General features: G+C 49.0%; 2 protein-coding genes across 3 annotated transcripts in view; one reads left to right on the top strand and one right to left on the bottom strand.

Moving 5' to 3' along the window:
• Positions 1–7,813, bottom strand: part of TMEM104 (transmembrane protein 104) — a 44,122-nt gene extending 36,309 nt beyond the window's left edge. For both annotated transcript variants that reach the window (XM_062639812.1, XM_062639813.1), the window contains exons 1-6: positions 7,738–7,813; positions 6,469–6,593; positions 4,438–4,559; positions 2,431–2,512; positions 1,617–1,719; positions 1,130–1,210 (exon numbers count right to left, since the gene is read on the bottom strand). In XM_062639812.1, coding sequence (XP_062495796.1) covers positions 1,130–1,210; positions 1,617–1,719; positions 2,431–2,512; positions 4,438–4,559; positions 6,469–6,513 — 433 coding nt within the window. In that variant the 5' untranslated portion in view covers positions 6,514–6,593; positions 7,738–7,813. The remainder of the gene's footprint in view (positions 1–1,129; positions 1,211–1,616; positions 1,720–2,430; positions 2,513–4,437; positions 4,560–6,468; positions 6,594–7,737) is intronic.
• A 55-nt stretch (positions 7,814–7,868) lies between these two features.
• Positions 7,869–11,868, top strand: NAT9 (N-acetyltransferase 9 (putative)). Its single transcript, XM_062639814.1, has 7 exons — positions 7,869–7,920; positions 8,634–8,808; positions 9,573–9,682; positions 10,545–10,679; positions 10,900–10,959; positions 11,128–11,222; positions 11,308–11,868. Exons 1-7 carry the CDS (start codon positions 7,872–7,874, stop codon positions 11,434–11,436), a joined length of 753 nt encoding a protein of 250 aa, XP_062495798.1. The 5' UTR covers positions 7,869–7,871; the 3' UTR covers positions 11,437–11,868.
• Positions 11,869–12,816: the final 948 nt, after the last annotated feature.

Raw genomic sequence — 12,816 nt, 5'->3', positions numbered from 1 at the left:
CTAGTCCTGTTTTGGACCAACCCCAGTCTCCAACCCACACTCAGGCCACGTCACCTCTCCTGTGACCAGAAAATTGGCAGCCTGATCCCAGGTGGATTATTTTGACAGTCCTACAAAGACCCAGAAGAGGCGTGCAGGGAAATTAAAAAGGTTTTTTTTTCAATTGGACTTTTAAATCAGAAATAATCTAGTTCAAAGACTCCTCACTTTAAGCCCAGCTGTCCTTCAAAGGCAATGGACTTGCACAGGCATAAAGCTGATGTAACGTAGTGGAAAAACCCAGCCCATCCTGTCTTTGTGAGATGGCCAGTGAACAAGGGAAAATGTCACTTTCCACATGAAATGGGGCCTGACAGGCTCAAAACTGCACAGCCATTGTGTCTCTGATGGTTTTCTGGCTCTGCACAGCATTTCAAATTGGTTTACAAGATTCAGGATACCAAACATTGCAGTTTGCATTTCTATCGCATGCAGCAGTGGATATGGCTTTATTGCAGTACAGTTACAAGTTTGTTCCCTGGCACATAGGAGACATTTAAAAGCAATAAGACAAGACAGCTACCTATCAAATGCACACCTTTCAGTCCTTCACATCCCAGCAGCTCTCTTGGTGACTCCCCAGACACAAGCAATTCTCAGCTCTCCCCAGAAGGGTCTCTCCTTCAGACTGACTCAGGATCCAGGGCAGCCCAAACAGCTTGTTCTCAAATGCTACAGCCAAGATGGAACTAGTGAACTCTACAGCTGGGCTCTACTGCTTTAGGCAGTGGAGATCAGAGGACAGATGCACTTCAGAGTTAGGTTAAGGGCAGTCAGAAAACTATTGACTTACACTTATCTGTCTCAAGGAACTGGACCCACAACCTGCAGTATTTTGGCTAGGTCCACTACACCACAGTGCCCTCCCCTTCATGCAGGTTCAGGCCACATGGCCTATAAATCATCTGCTTTGTGGAAATACCACACAGGGGGATGAAGGCAGTCCACAGAGAGAAGAAATGACACTTTAGGGTGGAATTATCACAAACTCAGGATACAAACCCACACTGCGAAGCACGCAAGTAGGGAAAAGCCATACACACACATGCCAGAGGACCTGAAGGGACTTCTAAAAACATGAGTTACTTACCTTTATTGAAGAACATGGAAGCCATCTGGCCCATTTCCACCCTCTCAGTAATTTCAAAGATATTGGGGGAGCCACGTCTCTCTGCAAGTTAAAACAGGAAGTGTTTCAACCCTTCAGTAAACCCTGAGGCCAGACTGAAGACATTCAGGAAGCTCTAGCAACAGTTTGAAGGACAGTGTGTACGACTCGCACCTGCAGAGTCACTGGTTCAGTTACTCTGCTGAAGCTAGTTTAGAAGTGTTTCAAAAATAAGATGTTCTCATCTTCGTGACCTACAAAGAAGAGATCTTTATCAGACTGCAAAAGGCAAACTGAATTCTCAATGAGTCTTATCTTGCAAGTGCTAAGGACTGTGGGAGGTAAGCATGTGGAATTAAGGGTGAAATGGACAGAAGAGTCCTTCCTGTTCCACTTGCTGGAGCCCACTGGGACACACTCTGCAGACAAGAGATCTCAGATGCAGCGAAAGCATGAAGTGGATACTTACGAACTGACAGGATAGGTCGTGTCTCTGCTCGCTCGTAGCCGTCTTGCAGGAGAACATCAGTGTCAGATACACCAGAGGAAGAATCCTCATCCTCATCATCCTCCTGGAAGAGAAGCCCAGACCCCTCTGCTGAGATGTCCACTACCCACATTACTGGCTGCCATGGTCTCACTCCCAGAAACTAAAAGGAAGCTGCCAAACAGGGACGTGCAAGCAAATGCAAAGGCAGGAAGCCTTGGCCCAGGGTTTGGATGCTGCAGAGAGCAGAGGTGAGGTCTGTCTCCCAGCTTCAACCCACTAACATACAGGCAGGGATCTAAATGAATGCAAACAATGCCTCATGCTGATCCAGAAAAGCCACTAAAGACAGGATCCAAAAAGCCACAGGTAAGTTTTACAGCAAGAACATACTTCAGGACCATCCATTCCCTGAGATACAGCCCAAGTGACAGAAAGGATGTGCCAGCCTGTCCCAGTTAAATGACCCAAGATCAATAAGGATTTATAGACCTCAGCACACTCCAAATGGCACCAATATATTGGCTGCCACCTCTCTACATTCACTGAGCAGCGCTCTGGGCAAGGAGAGAACAATCGGTTAAGAAATGGGAACAGCACAAGAGATTTTTCAAAGGAGGAGCAGAAAATCCTGTCTTTAATGAGCAACCCCACAGGGAACTAACAGCCCTATTTCATATGGCAAAGTTAAGTACAGCAGAAATTTACTCCTTTAGAGTTACTAATGAGGCAAAGATGCAGAGGAATCTCAGGCAAGTCCTACATGATAGAAGAACAAGAGAAAGCCCACACAAACCTTGCGTTTCTCCATTCTCTTCCATCGCAGCTGGGCATTTGCAGCAGCCATGGCTTCCACCACAAAGGTTGTAGTCATATAGCTGGAGAGAGAAACTCAATTGGTATCAATAATAATCCAGAACTGTCACAAAAGGGAGATGAAAAATTATTCCCATCTGTAAGAGCAAACAAACCAAGACAACCCTTTCACCTGCTCCACACACACACTGCACTGTTGGTACAGCGTTTCATCTCCGTTTGCTGCTTCCTCCTGTTCTTCAGATGAAGCCGTCAAGCAGACAACAGAATGCAGTACAACACAACATGCCTTCAGATATAAGACACTTTAAGTGTCTGTAAGGCACCTTCCTACTGTTTCTGAGGGGCTGAGAAAGGCAAGAGGACTTCCCCATTTGTTAGAAAGCAAGCTTCCTTCCTCTTATTAGGGTCAACGACAAACACAGTACTATGCTGAAGCTTATCTGTTAGGGCCTGTGGCAAAGGTACTACAGTCCAGTAAAGAATCTTACAAATGGCATAAGAAGCAAAGCATCAATCCAAGAGCAAGGAGTAGATCATACGTGTATGCAAATACACTTTGCTGGAGCCCAGAGGAAAAGCTGTCTAGCAAGACAGAGAGAGCCACCAATGGGAGGAGTACCATTACCTCAGCTAAAAACAGTCCTCTAATACACAGGCAAACCAACCAACCTTACATTAACCTTATTTAAGGCTTTAAAGTGGTTTCTCACTGCTTCAGGAACCACAGTCACTTATCAAGTTCAAATGAGAGATTAGTTGTGCAAGAATAAAAGAAAGCAGCCCTGTCCTGAAGCCCAATTTCTGCTTAGGCTCTTCTGGCACTTGAAGGGTCCCCAGCAAGCACAAGGAAGTCACAAGCACCAGAACAAAAGCAACAGGGCAGCACAGTTCCTAGCACACACAGCTTCAAGCTGTGTCTTCTCAGTTTAATCCAGAGCACTTTTGGCATGCAGGTTCAGAGATTTGTGCTCTTCTGCTGACCCTGAAGGACTGTCAGCTGGTGCCGAGTGTCATACACTGCATTTACACTGTTAAACTAATGTACCTAAGAGGAATTGCTTCCAAAGGTCCCAATTACTTGTACTCCCACAGTTTATATTTTATTAAGTCTTTGCAGCATTCAGCTTTGAGGTGGGGAAGTTACAAGCATTACTACAATCAATACTGACCATAGAGTACCTCTATATAGCAGCACCTATCAGATCCAAAAAGCACTGCCTCCAAATTAAAGCTGGTGACTGACAAGAAAGGAAGTTCTAAATTCCATCTGTACAAACACCAGGAGGGGATTTTGGTTTATTTTGCTTTAAAACCAAGCAGGGATTCACAGCCCGTTAGAATATAGCAATTCTATTAATAACTACTTAGACATTCGTGCTGTATCAACAGCCTCCAGCTCCACCTGCTGCTCCAGCAGGGAGACATCTGGGCAGAACCTCATGGCAAGCCAGCATGAAAATCATGAGACTAGCTCCAAGGTCTCAAGCGGGAAAGGTCTGGAGGGGGATAAGACAGGCCCAGCTATAGAGTAATTTGTTTCCCTGACACTCTTGCAGTTGCCCAGAGCATTGCCAGAAGCCAAGAGAAAGCTAACACAACAGGTCTGCACCATACCTGCAAGTCACAAAGCACAGCAATGACCCTTCGTCATCTGTGACCTGGTCAGTGCTTGGGGAACTGATCCAACACAGAGGCAGGAGCAGGATGTATCCACAGTGAGGACAGTGTCAAAAGGGAAGCTGTGAGAAAGCAGACTCTGGACTGGAGGAAAAGCCTTTTCCATCAGTCAGGAAGTGGGATGTAGCACCACCATATTGCAGCACCCCTCCAAACAAGGTCCACAGGCAACACAGCTGCCAATTGCAATGCTCAAGCACCAGAGGTACAGGCCCACTTAGCAAAGCACCAGAAGCCTTACCACTGCCCTTACAACTACACCCAACTTAACCTCCCAACCCTCCAAGGCCACGTACTCACATCCCACCTCATAAATCCCAGGAACATGAGGAGGACAAGGCTGACAAGCCACCCTGCCGTCGCAAAGGCCTTCGGCATGGTCAGGGCTCCTGTTCCAACGATGAGGTTGAACATGTAAACAAGACCAACCTGAAATCAATCACATAATCCAACATGAGAGCTGGCAGCCATGGCAGAGATCATCCCAGACACCTCACACATGTACTGATTTAAATGGAGAGCAATCTTTGAGCAAGCAGGGTGGGAGCAAGCCCATGCTACAAATATAGGTAAGAGGGGACTGATAACCAAAGTGAATGTCAGCACGTTTCTGGAGAAACTGATATTCATATCCATCTTTCTAATTATTTTTAATGTTTTCCTTTCTAGCTTTTAAAGTTAGAAAGGATGTGAACTGTTTCTTTGTTTTCAAATCCACTGCCTTCTGTCAGAAGAGTCTACACTACGGGTTGGGGTCTGTCCTGATTTTCTGACCTAAACCTAAGTAGTTAGGTTCATACATAAGTTACCTTTCAGAATCTCTTGTTCCTCTTTATTTAGTCAAGCATAAAACATCCAAACACAACTCTAATGCAAAGCCTGCTCGTTATTTTAAAACACTCTGAAGAAGAGATTTTACTTCTGAAGGGAAAGGATTTTCTCCTCTTTGCCAATGAACTTTTTTCTGCCTAAAGGCAAAAGAGAATTGTGCACCTAGACAGGACCCCCTGGACTATAAATTCAGTTGAACTCAGGGTCAAAAATTGCCTCAAAGTTGGTTTGTTTGGTTTTCATACTTAAATGTATAGGTCAGAGCCTCTCCAGGGGCCAGCCAGTAAAGAACTGTGTCAGAGTACACTTTTCTAGCTGTGGAACAAGTAATATCAAGAGAACTAGTCCCCCGTGAACACTCCTGCCCTTCATTCCCCAACAAACACAGCAAATTCATCTTCTGACCAGTCCCCCAGAATGACAAGTCAGCTATTGCAGCTTGCAGGAAAGCTCTTTCCATTCAGCTGGCAGAGCTGTCATTCCTCAAGTGCTCAGGGCCACAATACACTCTGCAGTGAAGGACTCCTGTAAAAGCACCTCAGGTGATTCTCCTTAACTTTGGTCAAGTTGACAGAGATCAGAGTGGTGCCCATGTTCAATCTGGCTAAACACCTTCAGGGAAAGATGAGAGTCACAGCCTTTGAGATGAGGCACTAGGAAATTCATGCAGCACTAACGTAACAACATAAGAGCAGGTGACACTAATCCTTTAGGGTCTGGGCGCCCCAGTTATTGTCTTGTTCTCCATCTTCTCAGTTGTGACCTATTTCTGCAGCCTAATATCCAGTTCTGCTAAATTCAATCATTAACATAGGGATGAAAGGATGAAAGTTTTAAAGCATTTGAAAACCAACACACAGGTTTCAGGACTGGTTCTGCATTTAGTGAATTCACTTTAGAAAGAAAAACAAAGAGAGTTTGCCAAGCACTGGTTTTAAGAGCTGACACTATATGAATACTTGTGGCTATGAAAACCAGTATTTCCAGTAACATAGGAAAGCACTAATTGGCTCTGCAATTTCACAGAACACCACATATACAAGGAAGAAACATCCCGATTACTCATTTCAAGTGAAGTGGTTTAAAAGTAATTAGTACAACAGCTAAAAATAAGTAAACTTTACATAATGTTTTCCCCTGGGTTTCTTTAAGCAAAAAGAAAGCAGCAGCAAAGCGGGATAGTTTCAGTGCCTCACACACCCCCATGTTTGTGCTAGCTTCACGGCACAATTTGGGCTAGGGAAAACATAATGGAAGTCAGTAGAAGGATGCAAGAGCTAGTATGGGATATGACACTCTTTTAAAGACTTTTAAAACTATACCTTAAGCAGACATTATCCCCTTATATAAAGGGTGACCTGTAAGCATTTTTAATGACCTTTTAGCCCCCACCATCTCCTGAAACACTGAAGTTATGTCCACGGGGAGGTAGGAAACGAAAACACAATGCTGAGAGAAGAGGATCTGGAAAACACTTGTGAGCAAACCCACAATGAGCCATACTTACATAGGGAGAGTACAGCTCTCCTGTATCCGTGATGCCGCCAGCCATGCTGAATGCGGTGGGGAGGCTTGGAGCAGAGTGAGGAGGGTGTTTTCAGGAGGGTGCTTTCAACTTCTCTTGCCTTTAACCTTAGGAAACATCATGAAGTTGTGTTAGCTTTGTCACGGGAAGAACTTGCAAGTCAGCTTTTGCCCATCAATCTTGTGATGTTTGAACAAAAAAGGGCCTCAGCAGGACTTTGTGCTCTGGATACAGCCCACTCACCAGCACCACTTGGGTCAGCACAAAAAGCTCTCCCACCTGTTAAACTAGTTTAAAAGGGACCAAAAAGCCCTGCCCTTCCACAGCATGTGATGACCAAACTTTTCCTTCCCCAAACAGCCAGAGGGGCCGTTTCAGACACTAAAACCTCAAGAGGAAGAATGCCTGCCTTGAGGTTGAGCCCACACCACTGCTTCTCATGCAGCTACTACTCATAATAGCAGGTGTCTCCTGCAAATCAAAGCAGGAAAACCAGCCCCCAGTCTCCTTTATAGTCTCAAGGAGAAAAATACATAGACCTATGAAAAACACCCCAAGATGTTTTGTTACACACACCAAGGTTTCCAGAGCAGAAGTACTTAAGGAACTTCACATTGTGTTAATAAAACTTTAAGAGGAAGTGAGGCCCCAAGCCTTCTGAAAGGCTTCAGGGTCAATAATTACCCACAGTTGAATTGTTTAAGAGTTTTATCAAACTCCTTATACTTCTACATAAGTTTCTACCCTGTTATGCCAACTGGGGCAAATCACCAACACAGCTTCACAAGCTAAAGGGACCAAACAGCCCGTAAGCTGTATAAACATGGGCCCATGTATAAATACACCCCCAGCTGACAGCAGCCCATCAGCATCACTGCTCCCAGCGGTCACAACTCGGCCGGCCCTCGGGGGGAGAGGCCAAACACCTTCATCTATCCCAAACCCGCACTCAAGTCCCCGAAGCCGAGCTCAGCAACCCGCGACAAGGCAGAGGGACCACGGCCACGCCAGCACCCACCTCCGGGATGAGCGCGCTCCTACCGGGCACCCACCCCAGCCCGGAGGGGCCCTGCCAAGGCCTCCAGAACCCCCAGCCCAGACGCTTCCCCACCACCCGGCAATGCCGCCCACCCTCCACCGGGGAAGCTCCCATAGGCCCTCATACAACACCTAGACGCCTCCCATCGCTCCGGTCCACACCGGGACCCTCGCCCCGGCCCGGCCCTCGCCATGCCCCGCCGCACCCCTCACCTCACACCGCGACCCCCGGCTCCACATCGCGGGGCGCTCACGGAGCATGCGCCCAGCACGGGAGGGGGGTGTGGGGTGTGGGGTGTGGAGGGGGAACCTTCCGCACACGTGACCGTCTGAGGGGCGGGGCCGTGATGACGGCGCTGCTCGGGTTCTGCGCTTGCGGAAGGGCGACGGGGCCAGGTAGACATGGCCTCCGCGGCCGGGGCCTCAACGGCGGGCTCTGCTCCCCCTCAGCCTCGATCCTCTTCAGCCCCGGTGTCCCCTTAGCCTTGATCCCCCTTCAGCCCCAATGTCCCCTCAGCCCCGATCTCCCCTCAGCCCCGATGTCCCTTTAGCCCCGATCCCTCTCAGCCCCGATCTCCCCTCAGCCCCGATCCCTCTCAGCCCTGATCTCCCCTCAGCCCCGGTGTCCCCTTAGCCCTGAACTCCCCTCAGCCCCGATCCCTCTCAGCCCCGACCTCCCCTTAGCCTCGATCTCCCCTCAGCCCCGATCTCCCCTCAGCCCCGATCCCCCCCCCAGCCCCGGTCTCCCCCCAGCCCCGGTCTCCCCCCAGCCCCGGTCTCCCCTCAGCCCCGATCTCCCCTCAGGCCCGATCTCCCCTCAGCCCCGATCTCCCCTCAGGCCCGATCTCCCCGCAGCCCCGGTCTCCCCCCAGCCCCGGTCTCCCCTCAGCCCCGATCCCCCCCCAGCCCCGATGCCCCCTCAGCCCCATCTCCCGCCAGCCCCCTGCTGAAGTGCTGTGTTAAATACGAAGCGTTAAGTGGCCCTCGTCAGGGCAGACCCCGGCCACCGGCACGGCTCCGAGGGCGCCGATGGAGCCCTGCCCTGAGTGGGGGGAGCAGGGAGATGCTGTTGGTCCCTGTGTGAGGGCATCGGTGTGAGCTGCACACAGGGAGAGTGACCGCTGCTGCATCCCGAAGGGCTCCAGGGACTCCTGAGCCATCCCTTGGCCTTGCTGGAGACACAGAGTGGGTGCTGACTGCAGAGGCCATGAAGATTAACCAGAACACGGTGCTGCGAGGAAAGAGGGCAACCCTGGTGCCGTACATGTCTGCGCATGTGCCCCGGTACGTGGCTCGTGTCCTCTGATGCTGTTGCACGGTCTGATCTCATTTCTCTGTTTAAAGGACACGTGGTGGTCAGAAGAGGTTCTGGCTCGGCTGCTGCAGGGCTTTTTCCCCCCTGGGAAACACACAGCAGAAGGACTACTCAGAAAAGCTATCAGTTCTGCCCTTCATGCCTGGCAGCAGCATCCCTGACAGGTCTGTGCTCTTTGCCAGGTCTGCTGACAGAGGACTTCATGTGTGTGCCCATGGAAAGGGAAGAACCTGGCTGTGAGTGAGCCACCAACAGTTCTCTTGATGTCTTTCCCTAATGACAGTGGAAGAGCAAACCTTCAATGTATAAAGCCAGATGGATGTTTGATAAATTAGGAGCAGGCATGAAGGCAATTTGTACAGTGCTGACCCAGGCAGCTGCAGCCTCAGCACAAAGATGCCAGTATTAGTCTTTTTGTCAGTGGCCAGGAGATGCTCTATCAATCTCAGTCGGGATGAAATGCGCCGGAACTCAGTGCTCAGTACTTTTAAAGACATCAGTCACTCTTCAGACAAAGCCACAGGATGGCCAAACTTGCTGCATTTCCACAGAGAACACCAAGTCCTGTGTTAGATAAGGGAGAGAGGCTTGTGGATGCTTTTTAAGTTGCCATAAATGCCAGGCTGGTGTTTCCAGAACCAGCTTATGACAGTCTGATCCTCAGAGCGCTCATGGAAATCAGACTGTGATGCAGTAGCTCAGGCAATGATGTGGTTTTGGGTCCCATTGCCAGGTACCACGAGTGGATGCAGTCAGAGGAGCTGCAGCGCCTGACCGCCTCCGAGCCCCTCAGCCTGGAGCAGGAGTATGAGATGCAGTGCAGCTGGAGGGACGACACAGACAGTGAGGACCTTAAAACACTTCTGAAGGGGGGGTGGGAGGAGAGAGCGGGTCCCTTCTGTCCTATGAAGGACCCACAGTGGGCTGAGAGCACCCAGTGAGTGGGTTCTACCTGCTTTGAACTGCTTTTTTGTTTATAGCTATGCTCAGGGAAGTAGAGAATGTCTGGGGCTGCTGATGTCCTTTTTATGCAGTTTTTTAAAGATTACAGTGATTTATTTCCCCCAGCTTTATGTGCTGAGCTGCTCCTGCACAGTCAAAGCTCCCCAGGTCTGATCATCCTAAAAAGGTAGAAAGGAGTTATACTTTTCCTTGAGAAATTGAACTGCTCTAGAATTACCCAGTTGAGGTGTGCTGGAATTGGTTCCCTGGCTCTCCTACAAGTAATGAATCACTGCCCATAAAAGCCTGGTAAAAATATAGCGAGCCAGAAAATAGTGAGGCTGACAAAGACCTCAGTGTGGAGCATTTGTCTTAGCTGGCATTAGAAGCCATACTTAAAGTAGCAATAATACAGACTAAATGAATCACTAGGTCTCAGCCTCTTGTGAACCAAACAGTTCTTTGCCTGAACTTGCTGCTGAGTGAGACAAGGCATGGAGACCTCAGGCTGGAAGTTTCCGTGCTCTTTAAATAGGCTGTTTCTAATCTTGGTGCCTGCACCACCCTCACAAGGGGTCTTCAAAACGTTTTGTACATCTTGATGGATGGGAGCAAGCACACTGGTATGGGAAGCTCAATTATAAGCTCTTCCTCATTGTTAACACATGGAAATCTGTTGTTCCTCTGTCCATTGCATGCCTTTAATTTCACCCTGCAATAATGTGTGCCCTGTAAACTCTGCTATGGTTTTGTTTTTTCCCAGAGTGTACCTTCATTGTGCTGGACACAGAGCGGTGGCCCGGGCAGGCGGATGAGGACTGCATGGTGGGGGATGTGAATCTCTTCCTCACTGACCCTGAGGATCCAACTTTGGCTGAGATTGAAATTATGATTGCAGGTCAAGTTGTGCTTCATAGCTTGGACCTTTGTTGCTGTGGTTGAAGCCAGCTGCAGACAGAGGTTGTGTACAGACGCTTTTTAGTCTCATTGCATTACTGTGGCTGTTCACTCCTGAGCAGCATCCTTTGCTGGTCCCAGGTCATAGTCTCTTCTGCAGTGTGGCATGGCTGATTTGTCTCACCCAAGTGGATGCTGACTTCTGTGGCTGTCTCTTTCAGAGCCCAGCTACCGAGGCAGAGGATTTGGCAAGGAGGCAACTCTGATGATGATGTCCTATGGTAAGGGTGGCTCAGTGCCTGGCAATGGGAGTACAGTTGGGATGTGATCTAGAAGCACACATTCCCAGTGACACAGGCTGCCTCTGCCCCAGGAATTGGGAGTTGTGTGCTCTCATAGATGTTGCAGCCAAGCAGGTAACAGAAATTCTTGTCTGATTTCTCTTGCAGGTGTGAGAAACCTGGGGATCACCACATTTGAGGCTAAGATTGGTCAGGAGAACGAAGCCAGCATCTGCATGTTCAAAAAACTTCATTTTAAAGAGGTAAGAGCCCCTCTTCTACCCAGAGAAGGTGAGCAGAGTTAGCTCTGAGGCTGGGATTGAGCTGCTTTCCTTCTGTGTGATACAGGTTGCTGTGAACAGCGTTTTCCAGGAGGTGACACTGAGGCTGGATGTCAGTGACCAGGAAAGACGTTGGCTCCTGGAACAGACAAACCATGTGGAGGAGAGGAGCTACGTTGAACAAGCTGCCAGCTGAGGTGCTGGAGACCTGATGGACACATCCAGACCCTGGCCTTGTTTCGAGGGAGGAGCTGGACGCTGTTGTGAGCTCTGGGTGTGGAGGACAGCAGTGAGCCAGCGCTGAGTTTGACTGTTTTCATGTCTCTTTGGTTACTTTGTCATCTTGTCAACTTTGCACCTTGCTGAACCAGCTGGGATTACTGCCTGAGATCGGGACCTGGAGAACAGCCACTAATTCACAGGCTTGACTAGGAATGACTCTAACTTCAGCATACTGTTCCAGCAGAGCCTCAAATCACCAGCAGTCAATTGATTTCTGGTGCCACCAGTTTGTGGGCAAGCAGCACCTGCTGTTCCTTTTCCACTGCCCTTGGAGCAGGGTTTGCTGGTTAGACACAGGCAGGCTCAATCAGTTTTCTCTTGCATTAAAGAGATGACAAAGATCTGAGAGGCAGTGGGGCTGGGCTGCTCACTTTGGCTGCTGTAAAGGACAGCACAGACTCTTTGAACCCTATTTTCTGGGGTGCAGGGGGACACTGTGGGGTCCTGGAAGTGAGAAGCCCACATGTTGTATGTGATGAAAACTATTGATATCAGCCGAGACTAGAGCAGAGCCCTGCCAGGATCAATCCCTGCAAACAGGGGGACTGGCAGCTACAGGACCTGGGAGCAGGAGGCCACCAGCAGAGAGATACTGCACTGTTTGACCAGGCTGCTTTTATGAGAGCAGGGAGAAGGAGAACACACCTGAAAGGAGATAGAATAGTGATCCCTTCTTCAAGGACCTCAGGACTTGCTCTGCTGAGCCTGAAGTCTCCGTTTGCTGCTCTCCAGTAAGATGAATGGGGATGGAAATACCTGTTTCAAGCAGCTCGCCAGCCTCCGCTGTGGTGTAGCTGAGGTCCGTGGCTGAAGAGGAGGCACTTGCCTGACTCCCCCTGGACAGAGCTTTTAATGCAGTTATTTAGCCTGACCCTTCCTACCCTGCACAGCGTGTCCTCCACTGCACGGGAGCTTGCTAAGAGCAAGAGGATAGAAGGAAAGGAGGATAACTGACGCTCATGTGTTTTACTGCTGGAATAGCAGCCGTAATGGCTAATTCTAGGTCCGAAATTATGTGTTCCAATTACACAGTATCAGGTAATAGCTTCCAGATTTGCCCAGGGATGTTTTTATCAGACTGTGGAATTTTTAGTGTTGCTGTGCCTTTATTTTTAGGGCCTGGGGGATTTAGTTCTCCAATTTTAGTTAAACACATCTTTCCTGTGACTAATATTAAAACCAAGCGTGGGAGCAGTGTATCATGGTCTTTTAAACAACAAGCATTCAGCGTGGATTTAGTTGTTGCAAAAGCTTTGTAGTGTAACGAAGTGAAGAGCTCCTTCCAGATAGGATT

Source organism: Pezoporus occidentalis, unplaced genomic scaffold, assembly GCF_034315485.1.
Source record: "Pezoporus occidentalis ecotype Australia unplaced genomic scaffold, CSIRO_AGI_Poc_V1 ctg62, whole genome shotgun sequence".
Classification (NCBI taxonomy): domain Eukaryota; kingdom Metazoa; phylum Chordata; class Aves; order Psittaciformes; family Psittacidae; genus Pezoporus; species Pezoporus occidentalis.
The sequence above is the reverse complement of the archived record's forward strand: the minus strand, read 5'-3'. Positions and strand labels throughout refer to the sequence as shown.

What these genes read in the sequence shown, in the direction of transcription:
- NAT9 (XM_062639814.1), top strand. Translation starts at nt 7,872, where the DNA reads ATGACGGCGCTGCTCGGGTTCTGCGCTTGCGGAAGGGCGACGGGGCCA. An exon ending in CGGAAGGGCGACGGGGCCAG is followed by an intron (nt 7,921 to 8,633) that starts GTAGACATGGCC and finishes AGCTGCACACAG; the next exon opens with GGAGAGTGACCGCTGCTGCA. An exon ending in TCTGATGATGATGTCCTATG is followed by an intron (nt 10,960 to 11,127) that starts GTAAGGGTGGCT and finishes TTTCTCTTGCAG; the next exon opens with GTGTGAGAAACCTGGGGATC.